Source organism: Dermatophagoides farinae, chromosome 10, assembly GCF_024713945.1.
Source record: "Dermatophagoides farinae isolate YC_2012a chromosome 10, ASM2471394v1, whole genome shotgun sequence".
NCBI lineage: Eukaryota > Metazoa > Arthropoda > Arachnida > Sarcoptiformes > Pyroglyphidae > Dermatophagoides > Dermatophagoides farinae.
Genome location: NC_134686.1, coordinates 1,251,836 through 1,264,013, shown reverse-complemented (window position 1 = coordinate 1,264,013; position 12,178 = coordinate 1,251,836). Strand labels below are relative to the sequence as shown.

Sequence of the window (12,178 nt, the reverse complement as noted above, 5' to 3'; positions counted from 1 at the left end):
TTGTTGTTGTTGTTGATGTTGTTGTTGTTTAACATGGAAATAATCTCTCTCATTCACTCACTCACTCAGATATAAATGTTCGATTTCTTAAGTTGTTATGGTTATCATCATTGATAAGATTTTCGGATTTTCTTTTCTTTTCTTTTCATTTCAAACTTGACTGATTTTTTTTTTGTTTTCATTTGAGAACTAATGTTGGATATATGAGAGAGAAAAAAATTTTTTTTTCTCTGTACAAGAGATGGATGGATGGATTTGAAAATGTAAAACCCATACGTAAACAACGACCGATTTGAGCAGCAGCAGCAAAAAAAAAAAAAACGGTTTTTCATCGCCTAGACAAACAAAGGATTAAGACACACACACACACACACACACACTCACCATAGACCAGAATCAAACAAATGAACAAGAGGATTATTTTGTTCAAAAAAAAAAAAAAAAAAATTCTCATTATTATGATACCCGGGGAATCCATGTCAATTATCAGCGACAAACAAAACAAAATGAAATTAAATTAAATGACCTCAATCGATCAATCATTAATGATAACAAGTACATTATAAAAAATGAATGAATGAATGAATTCGAATCTATTTCCACTTACCGGTGTTTATTTGTGTGTGTATATGATTTATTGGAATTGAATTTTTTTTTTTATTATTCATTGATCGATTGATGATTCATCAAATATCAAATACATGATGACTAATATGATTACCGTTCATTTTTTTTTTCTTTCGTTCACATGATAAGATGTCCTCTGCTGTTTGTGTGTGTTATAATCTGAATGTTTAAAAGAGGCAATCGACCGACAAAACAACAACAACAAAATTATTTGAAAACAACAACAACAACAACAACAACAAAAATCTAGACTTAATAAGCGTAGGTGATGTGTATAAGTGTGTAGGCGTGTGTGTGTGTGTCTGTTTACACACATTCTACATTCATATATTTTAGTGTTGGCCGGAATTTGAAATTAATTCGAAAAAAAAATTTACAGAATGTAAGAATTTATAATTAGAATTGCAGACGCAGAAAAAAAAAGATGCAAAAAAAAAACTTACTTTTTCTCCGATTATTTGCTGCATTTGTCTACGATTTCAGTGGTTTCAGTTGTTGTCGTTTATTGCATTGATTCTTCATTTATATATATTGATGATGATTGAAAACAAACTAAAGAATCATGACGAAAAACAAAACAAATGCTGAGAAAGAATTTTAAAGTGTTTGAGATCAGAATCAGAATCAGAACCAGAATAAATAAACAAAACAAACATCACAAGCTCTAAAATTAAAATGATCGGACGGCAAGTATATTGTATTGACATAAAAAAACAAAAAAACAAAAAATTCTTTTCATTGGATTATTCAGGTTCACAGTTTTGACTATACAGAATCAATTCTCTAGTTCCATGTGTGTGTGTGTGTGAATTAGGTAGAGTGAACTAAAAAAAAAAGAATTAATGAAACACAAACACGGCGAGTAGTCGTCTATAACAAACAAACAAACAAACAAGAAATTCTTTCTCAATCATATCAGTCACACACACGGACACACAGATAATATAGCTATGCAATGTACATATACTACACCACGACGATGAATTAGCACCGAAAAAAAAAAATTTTTATATATATAACCGATAATGATAATAACGATGATGATGATGATGATGATAATGATATTGAATCAACCTAACAACTAACTATTGATGATGAAAAACAACAACAACAACAACAACAACAACTTATCCAGCAGAGAAATATAAAAATAAAAAAAAAATTCATCGAAAAGAAAAACAAACCGCGTTACGTTACGTTACGTTTTTTTTTTTTTGGCTTTAGGGGGTGGTGTTTTCGGTGAAAAAAAAGGCAAGTGAAATATATTTTTTTTCTTGGTGGTTTGTTGTTGTCGATGTCGATGTTGTCGATGTCGATGTCGATGTTGGTGATGATGATGATGATGATGATGACTATCTCGTGTAGATTCAACAGAGAAAAAAAAACCAACAAGATCCACACACACACACAAAGGCACAAAGAACAGACACCAATACCACCGCCAAAATATAGACACACCAAATAGCTCATATATATATAAATCGAATTGGAAAAAAAAGCAAAGCCAAAAAAAAAATAAAATAAAAAGAATGAATTTTTACTCTCTCTCAAACACACACATACTTTCTTTTTTTTTTCTTCTGGTGTTTTTAGTTAGTTGGTTGATTGATTTAGTTCTGTGTATGTGTGTGTGTGTGTGTGGGTGTGATGAGGAGGATGACAATGAGAGTGCAAACAAGAAAAAACGAAAAGAGAGAAAATGTTTTTAGTAGTTATATCCGTATATGCTACGCAGTCATTTGTTTGTTCTCATTTGCAATAGGCAACAATTTCGCCCAAAAAAAAAATTGAGGAGAGGAAGAAAAAGAAGAATAACACCGATAAGATTCTCATCCTCCTCCAAATGCACATAAAAAAATGCATGTATGTGTGTGTGTGTGTGTGTTTTGTATCCCCCTCCATTAAAAAAAAGGATGGATAAATGAATTGCTTCAATGAATATATTGTGTGTGTGTGTGTGTATATATTGTTTGCAATGCAATCATCAAAATCATCATCATGGATCCAAAAATGATGATAATAATAAATGCAGTGTTGTTAAAAATAAGCTGCTAGCAGCATATATCCATGTGTTGTATATATAAACATAACCAAATAATTGTTTGGTTGGTTGGTTGGTTGGTTGTGTTTATGTTTAGTTTTGTTTACATTCAGAAAAAAAACAAAAAAAAAGCATGAATTGATATGTGAAAAAAAAGAAATTCTTTTCAAGCATGCGCACTATAAAGAATATTCTTTTTATATATATGACTTATAATATGGTATGTAGTGTAGTGTAGCCGCATTGGATAGGTAGAAAAGAATTCTGTTTTTTTTTCTTCCTACAAAAAAAATCATTCATTCATTCAATCAATTAATCAATGAGAGAAAAATAACCAGAATCCAATAAGGATGCCAGAGAGAGAGAGAGAGAGAGAGAGATGAGGAGAATGATCTGGGACCATATTTGTTGTTGTTGTTGTTGTTGTTTAACCATTTGATAAAATAATATTATTATTGACGACCAGATGGCCGATTCAAGATTTTTTTTTTAATATTTCAAAAACATCACCATCAAACTAAACACTAAATGAACACAAACACAATGACAATGTCCACTACTACTACCAGCATCAGCACCAACAACCACCATGAAATTTTTTTTTGAAAATTTTCAACAAATCCGATACAGACAGGCAAAAAAAAACCGGAAATGAGATTAACATCATTATTGGAGTGACCCCTTTCCTCCCCCTCTCTCTTTCTCTCCCACCATAAAACAGAATCCAGAATAAAAAAAAATTGAACCAACAACAAACACAACAACAACAACAACAACAAAAAAATTATCGTTTCATATTTCATTCATTCATTCATTCACAATTCAATTCCAATATCCTGATATGGCGGATATTGTAACTGGTATTTACCGTTTTTGGTGAACTATGTGAAAAAAAACACACCCAGTATTTGCAATAAACAGATGGTGTGTGTGTGTGTGTTGAATTTATTTATTTTTCTTTCTTTCTTTTTATCTAGTAAAAATGATAAAAATTCGGTTCATATACCATTGAACCAGCACACACACACACACACACACACACACACACACAAAAAAAAATGTTCAATTGAAATTCTGATCATCCATGATTTTTTTTTTCATTTCATTTCACTTTTAAGAGTTTAACCACCACTATAGTGTGTGTCTGTGTGTGTGTGTGTGTGAATGTGATGACTGGTACTGGTAATTCTGAATAATCGACACATTCACACACACACACACACACACATCGACAATAAATAGATTCATTGGATTCTAAATTTAGAATAAAAATAGAATCAAAAAAAAAAATCTCATCCACTTGAATCTCATCTAAATTCAAATGTTAATGTAAATCGTTTCTATTATCATCATCATCATCATCATCATCATCATCATCAACAGTGTGAAAACAAAATTATAAGATTCATGATCATCAACAATGATGATGATAAATTTAGATACAACACACACACACATATAGCCACTACTGTTGTTGTTGTCGTTGTTGAATGAATCATTGACGATTATTGAAATAAATAAAAATGATTCTTTATATATGAACAAACGAAAAACAAAACAACAACAACAACAACGACGACGTTAATCTTTCCATCAACAGCAGAATATTCTTGACAAACAACAGCAACAACTGTTGTCCACAATACAATATTTGTGGCTATGAAATATGAATCTTTCAATGAATTCAGACAGAATTATTTGGCAAAATCAGATTTACTAATGACAAAATAAAAAATAGAATAAAATTCCTGGTTTATCGTACTATTATCGAGCGACATGAACATTTTTATCATGAAAAACAAATCAAACAACAATGTTGTTGCTGTTGCTGTGATTGTTGTTGTTGTTGTTGTTTTTGGTAGTTGTTTACTGTTTTTTTTTTTTTTTTGAAACATAATTCTTGTTATATTTCACTACTTATAATAATAAGTAAACAGACAAAAAGAAAAAAAAATTAAATGGAATTCTACACACCCCTAATGTGTGTTTTTTTTTGGGAGAGAGGCTGGTAGTGGTGGTGGTGGTGCTGTTGTTGTTGTTGCAGTGAAAAAAAAACCTTTATCCCTAGAGAAATGAATGATGAAAATTGATCGAATTTTTTCTTTCATATTTTGTTTCGTCAATCGATCGATCGATCGATCGATGTGAACGAGATTGATTTTCCTATTTACCACACACACACAAACACACACACATTACGCCACTCTCATTCATTCATTCATTCATTCAAACATAGTGTCTCTCTTGGGTCCGGTGACCTTTTTTTTCCGCTACAAAATCATTCAAAGTTTGTCTATAGATATTTGTTGTTTTGTTGCCTGTCACATGCACACCACATAACACAAACAAACAAATACAATTCACACGACAATATTTATCTGATAATCGAAAGAAAAAGAAAAACAAAAAACAAAAAAAAACAAAACAAGAACTGAATGATGATGATGATGGTGATAAAATTACGGTAAACAACAAAAATGGGATTTTATCTATAGTGTTTCAAGGGTGAAGAAAAGACAGAATGGGTTTTTGAAATTCATAAATTACAACAAACGAAATAATAAAGGATTCATCATCAACAACAATTTTTTTTTCTGTTGTTGTTGTTGTTGAATATCTTCGATCAAAAAAAAAAAAAAAAAAAAAATCTTGTTGCACATACACAGGCAATATTATTACCGCCATCATCATCACCATGATTTTCAATGTTTCACATGTTAAACAACAACAACAAACAATTTTCTATACACACACACACAATCAATATATAATTGAAGAAGAAACAAAAATATCCCTTGCCATAATTCTCTCCCCCTTCCCTCCATTCCATCCCGATTCCATGCCATTGCCATCATCATCATCATATCAACAACGAATGAAAAAAAAGAGAGAGAGAGAGAGAGAGAGAGAGAGAGAACGATGGAGAGACGATGGGCTCAATAAATCCATATTTGGTAACTTTACCATCAACTTTTTTTTTTTTTGGTTTTTACTTTGTTTCTTTGTCTCTTATATACTTACTTTATACGTATGTAATAATAATAATTTTCGTTTACATTTGTGCTTGTTTAATATTTATTATTTGCCAGTAAAATTAACAACACAATTTTAATTCCAACACATATAAACGATCAATCGAAAATGAATGCATCGAAGATAATTTTTCGTTTGTTTGTTTGTTTCGAAGATGCATATATACACACAATAAAGAGACAAAAAAAAACACAACAGACTTATCAAATATCGACGACGACGACGACAACTAATTGATGATCAAATTGATTGAATTGTTGAAGAACTACACAAAAAACATTTATGGATTTTGAATTCAAGAAAAAAAAATGTAAACAAGGTACATTGATCTTAGCAAAAAACAACAACAACATTGGTTCGAATGTTTGACAAAATACTATGCACCATTCATATAAGATGTTTCTAATGATGTGTGTTTGTGCGTAGGTGTGATTTCCGTTATTTAGTTAATTTTCATTCATTTTATGATTTAAGATTGAATTTTTTTTTCTCTCTCTCTCTTTTCAAAAATAAACCTACAAAATAATAACAAGGTGATTGACTTTATTTTTTTTTACCATCGATAAAATAAATCATTACAATGATTAATGATCATCATTAACATTCATTGATTAATCGATTGGTTGATTGATTGATTAAAACGAATGATGGCCCAGAGATTTAGAAAATCTTTTGATTATCATGATGATGGTAGTGGTCGTTTAAAATGGCTTCAAGTAATAATAATCAAGAATCGATTTTTTTTTTTGTGTGTGTGTACAGTGATTTCAAATAAAGGAAAAGAATGAAAATGTCCAAATTTGATTTATCGAAAAAACAACAACATGAAATAAATCGAATCATCGATTGATGATGCTTGAGGATAAAAATCGCAGTAGTAGCAGCAGTAGCAAAGACGAAATGAAGAACGAAAAAAAAATTTGACATTGACAATCCAAGTCAAATAAAAAAACAAAAAACAAAAACAAAAACGAATCGATCAAATCCAGATAACAAAACAAAACGAAACGAAAATGCAAACGCGAATGGAAAGGAGCAAAAAAAAAATTTAAAATTCAAAATAAAACAAAACAAAAAAACAATAGATGATGATGTGTGAATGACACATTCATATATTGATTTTGGTTTTTTTCGGTTTTTGGTTTTTTGCTCTTCTTCTATTTTTTTCTTCCTGCAATTTTTTTTTCTGGTGTTTATTTGACAGTTTGATTTCCAGTGAATGTTGAGTACAGGAAAAAATCGAAACTTTTTTTTTCGTTTGAAAATTTTTTTTTTATTTGATGAAAAATGAATGAAAAACCAGAAATCAGAAATGTAGAGAAAAAAAACGGAAGAAATCAAAGAAAAAAAGAACGAATGATTTTCATTCGAAAAATGAAAAATTATTGTACGCCATATATGAATAATCGTTCTGTTTTTTTTGTTTTGTTTTCCTGATTCTAATCATCATAATTGTGATGATGATGATCCATTGGAATTGGAATTTCGTTTTTTGTTTTTTTTAATCAAATCTAAAAGAGACCGAGTGAGAGATTACTTTTTGTTATTTCATTATTTCTGGTTGATTTACGACAACAATAAAAATGATGATGATGATAAAAAATCTAGAATCCTCACCCCCTCGCTCCCAGAAGAAAAAAAACTTGTCACAATCGTTTAGTTTGTCCATTTGTTTCACTATAGTTATATAAATGGAACGCTCGACTACAATAGATGATGATGATGACAGAATGAATTGATGTTCACCAAAAAAAAAAAAAAAATGAAATGAAATGTCATAAAATATGAAAAACAATGTTTTTTTGTGTGTTCTTGGAACGATCCATTTCGCGTATCCATTTATGGGAAAGAATTTCAATCGATTTTAGCCATTAATGAATTGAGAAGAATAAAAAAAACAATCAATTTATTCATCAAAATAATTTGGTTGTTTTTCGTTTTTTTTTTTTTTGATTTTTTACCACTATTTCTCTGGTTCCATTGTCATCATTGGACAATGATAACCGAAAAAATGGGAATAATTATCAAATTCTGTGCAAATGTAGGTGGTTTTTTTTTTGTTGAACAATTCTCGAATTCTAATTTTCGTTTTTTAAACAGGCACTTAATTACATGGTGAGTTGTGTGTGTGTGTAAAGAGAAAAAAAAATTAATCAGAATTCATTGGCATAATATAGTAATACTATATGGGTGCGTGTGTGTTACATTTATGTGATTTTTTTACATATCTTCATCGAAAAAAGCTGAATCACGTTGACTACGATAATTGTAGGAATTTAGATTATTATTATTATGGTTATGGTGATGGTGATGGTGATGGTGGCGAAGAAAATTATTCCGATGTTGTTGTTGCTGTTGAGCTTGTTGTGATTTGGACATGAATTTTAATCGTTGTTTAAGATTAACATATTGTTTTTTCATACGGAAAAATTTTTCATCTTTAAATTCAAAATTTTTATTGAATATAATACGTGAAAGTGTTTCACCGTCGATAGTATAATCATCATGATCATGATGATCATGTATGGCAGAATTTTGTTGTTGTTGTTGTTGCTCCAATCGGTTGTTTTGTTCATCATAAAAATCTAAATTACTATGACCATCGAATGAATCATTATCAGTAGTGTTTTCAAAATTAATATCACTAAGATCCCATTCTAAACTTGGAAGACTAGTGGTTATTTCACCATCCGAAACACGACGATGTAATGTATTGAAAAATTCAGCCGATTGTTGATTCTTCCGTAATTGGCCACTACTACCGGTAAACCATCCGATTTCATTACATGAATCATTTACATACATTTTAATCTCTTGTACTTCATTTAACATTCCATCCAATTTAGCCACAGTACCGGTACCGATTGAATTTAGTGGTGAAAGATTTAATGATAAAAAATCATTTGAATTTTGTGGTGATAATGATTCCTGTTCTTCATTATTATTATTATTCTGATTATTAAATATAACTTGATTACGAACAGAATTTGATGAACATTGATAATATTGATTCAAAACATTGGTTGTATTTGATTGATCAATGGTAAATGTTCCATCCAATAATGGACTAGTCGATGCTGATGCTGTTTCTGCTGCTGATGATGATGATGATGATGACCAGAATAAACTTGTAATACCATTTTGTATTAAATCTTTTGCCGATGACAATAATGAGATCAATGAATATGGATCTTCTTTTAAATAATTCCAATAAACAAATGATCCACAACAAAACAACACGAATGTTTTAGAGATGCTAACTATATATATAAATTTGTGATTAAAAATCAATTGTTAATAATCGATAAAACAAAATACCTTTATGAAGAATGGTACTATAAATCTGATAACCACAATTAGGACATGCAATACAAGATGCACGTGGTAAAGAAAATTCAAATGAAAACAATTCAAAACCTTTATTGAATGAATTCATTTTAGTCAATATTGAAATGATGATTTGAATTTGATGTTTGGCCGATGATGATCAACAAACAAATGGATTTTTTTTTATCAAAATTGGGATGAATGATAATGCATGTTTATTTATATATATAGATGATGATCATAATGGATTTTTCTACAATAATCATAAACATTATGATGATGATCATTGAATAGAAACCATTTTTATAATGAAGAATTATTATTGCCAGTCATGGTCATGGCAAGTTTCAATTTTTTTTTTCATTAAATTCACCTGATGGAACAATGAATACAATGGATAGAGTGTTTCCTTTTCATTTCTTTTTGTCGTTGTTGTTGTTGTTGGCCTAAATCCTTTTTCAAACAGAAAAAACCAACAAACCAACCAACCAAGTAATAATATTTATGGAAATGGTGTTTTTTTTATTGAATCAAACATTTGTTGAGAATATCAACTCGATTGCAATATTTTGATTGTCTGCTGCTTGTTGTTGTTGTTGTTGCTGTTTTTGTTTTGTTTTGAATGTCAATCAATTGTTGTATTATTATAATCAAGAATTTCAAAATTCATATGGATCGCCTGCTGCCATCTAATGTCTGTCATTATAATCAGTTGAAAAATGTGAACCACCGTAAAAATATGATAATGTGCAACCACTATAAGTTGATCAATCCTTTGTTGATCAATTTGATTGTGGAAGTGAATAAATGGTTTTAGAAGATTTTTTTGTTGAATTTAACATCGTTGGAATTTAACGTCACTTATTTGGTTTGGCAAGAAAAACTCATGGAAAAAACGTGGACTTGTTTATGGCCTATGATAATACAGAGAAGAATTTTCTACTCGATCACTGCTTTTGATCAAGGACGGTGATAAGGTTACTTTTTGCTATCATCAACTTCCAAGGACAGACATAAGAAAGTAGTGGAAGGATCACTTTTGACACTAGGTCTACGTGACAAGTGACAGGTTATCAACAAGTGTATTATCCAAAATCATATGAAAAACCATGCCAAACTAACGTTCGACAACTTATTTGCTTGCTGGTCGTCATTATTCAACCACCAATCATTACGATTTTGTTCCTTAACCTCGAATTATTCATCTCTAAATTGAGTAAGTCACAGATACCTGAAATAATTGAAATATTAAATTAATTTTGATTATTTATTAACAACATTTTTCGACAGAAAATAACCATGTCTGAAAGTAGTTCATCGTCAAAAAAATTAAATGAAGCCAGATGTCCAATTTGCAATTTTCGACTACGTAGTTGTGCTAATGTGGACAGGAAATTAATCAAATCTCAAGAGGAAATTGACAAAGTGTTACGATTAATGAATAAGCCTGTGGAAATCGGTGATATTCTCTGTGCCAAATGTAATAAAAAACTTAGCAAACAAAGCAGTTTGGAAAAAAAACAGCTTCTACTTGTTCCTGAACCATGCAGTTCTTCAATGTTGATGGATAATTCAGAACACTTTACATCAACTTTATCCATCGATGATTCTATTTCGACTATAAATGATGATCAATCACAATCAATAATGGTAGATCCAACTCTTGAATATACACAAATAGAAAAGGATGTGATTGAAATGCCGTTTAGTCGTCCCATAATCAGCCATAGTTGCTGCTTCATTTGTCCATCAACAAGTAATTTGAAAGATATCCCCATTGAAGCAAGATTACAAGTTTTTTTGAAGCGAAGAATTTTGGTGCCAAAAAGAAATCGGTGTTGCAAGCAACATTTAATGAATGGATGGCTTAATGAAGATGAAATCAACAATATCATAATCGAGTCTGATAAATGTGAAATCGAACTATCTGATATGGCGAAATTTATGGACTTATTAGCATCCAGTTCTTTAAATATTAAAGACAAAATAAATAATCGTTTGATGCCACAATGTCAGCTTTATGCTCTTACTGCTCATAGCTGGGAAGATATTGATCATCTACAAAGTCTTATGACATACATGAAAAACACCAATAAACGATCGGTCATTCAAGCTATAGTGACATTTCTCTGCAAATTAAGGACCGGAAATGTTAATAAAGTTATTGCTGTATTTTCGGGTATGGATTCAGAAAAAATGGTAGGATCCAATATTGATTCCGTGATAAAATCTTTTGAAGTAGATATTTTGCCATATCGATTTGGATATCAATCGATTACCAGAGATTTTCTCATCAACGAGAGATCATCACCTGTGGTGAAAAACTTATTGGATTGTCAAAATAATCTTATAATTATTTGTGATGGAACTTATAATTTATACCAAAAGAATTCATATTCTGGAAACAAGAAAACTACATTATGTAAGCTTTTCACTATTTGCACTACCGATGGATTCATTATCGATGTTCCTGGCCCGTACAATGTAAATGAAAACAATTCAACTATCTTGAACGAGATACTCAACCAAAATAATGGTTTATCTGTGTTACTGCAGCCTGGTGATTATTTTGTTCTGGATAATGGATTCCGTGATGTGGTACCGATTCTAAAAAAATGTGGCTTCAATGTAATGATTCCCAATTTGGAAGAAAAAAACATAGAACCAACCAATGATTCGAGATTGGCCACAAAAATCCATTGGGTCGTCAAAGCTGTACATGCAGAGATTGGACAGAAATATAAACTACTACACAACCAGTTTGAAAATAAATCCTTACCAAGAATAGCAGCTTATTGTCGAATTGCTTTCTTTCTTCATAATGAATTTGGCCAAAAATTCAATTTTGATTCCGGAAATATGGAATAAACGAATAATCAGCTTTCACATTCATAATTAGAAAAAAAACTGTCATCATTTTTTTTAAATTAATCATAATCATGGTTTTGTTAATATTATAATAATATAAATCAATGAAATAATAATTGAAATTAAGAATTTGAAAATTAAGTATCAATCAGATATCAATACAAAAATACAGCCATCTTAATAATTCCTGTATACTAGGGTTTGCAAATTCCCGAAAAAATTGGAACCGGTTCCGCCTGCTGCCATCTAATGTCTGTCATTATAACCAGTTGAAAAAATGTG

General features: G+C 30.3%; 2 protein-coding genes across 3 annotated transcripts; one reads left to right on the top strand and one right to left on the bottom strand.

The window, feature by feature from the left end:
- Window positions 1–7,750: 7,750 nt before the first annotated feature.
- LOC124500584 (uncharacterized) lies at window positions 7,751–9,632 on the bottom strand. The gene is made up of 2 exons (XM_047064674.2): window positions 9,020–9,632; window positions 7,751–8,961 (listed from the first exon to the last, which is right to left on the bottom strand). Exons 1-2 carry the CDS (start codon window positions 9,135–9,137, stop codon window positions 7,922–7,924), a joined length of 1,158 nt encoding a protein of 385 aa, XP_046920630.2. The 5' UTR covers window positions 9,138–9,632; the 3' UTR covers window positions 7,751–7,921.
- A 156-nt stretch (window positions 9,633–9,788) lies between these two features.
- Window positions 9,789–12,033, top strand: LOC142597294 (uncharacterized). 2 transcript variants are annotated; one of them, XM_075734810.1, is made up of 3 exons: window positions 9,811–10,244; window positions 10,319–11,207; window positions 11,271–12,033. In XM_075734810.1, exons 2-3 carry the CDS (start codon window positions 10,328–10,330, stop codon window positions 11,894–11,896), a joined length of 1,506 nt encoding a protein of 501 aa, XP_075590925.1. In that variant the 5' UTR covers window positions 9,811–10,244; window positions 10,319–10,327; the 3' UTR covers window positions 11,897–12,033. The 2 variants fall into 2 exon arrangements, with proteins under 2 accessions (XP_075590924.1, XP_075590925.1); XM_075734809.1 differs by having other exon boundaries at window positions 9,789–10,244; window positions 10,319–12,033.
- Window positions 12,034–12,178: the final 145 nt, after the last annotated feature.

Coding starts and splice junctions, on each gene's coding strand:
- LOC142597294 (XM_075734809.1), top strand. CDS start 10,328: ATGTCTGAAAGTAGTTCATCGTCAAAAAAATTAAATGAAGCCAGATGT.
- LOC124500584 (XM_047064674.2), bottom strand. CDS start 9,137: ATGAATTCATTCAATAAAGGTTTTGAATTGTTTTCATTTGAATTTTCT. Junction 8,962..9,019: donor TAGTACCATTCTTCATAAAG/GTATTTTGTTTT, acceptor TTATATATATAG/TTAGCATCTCTAAAACATTC.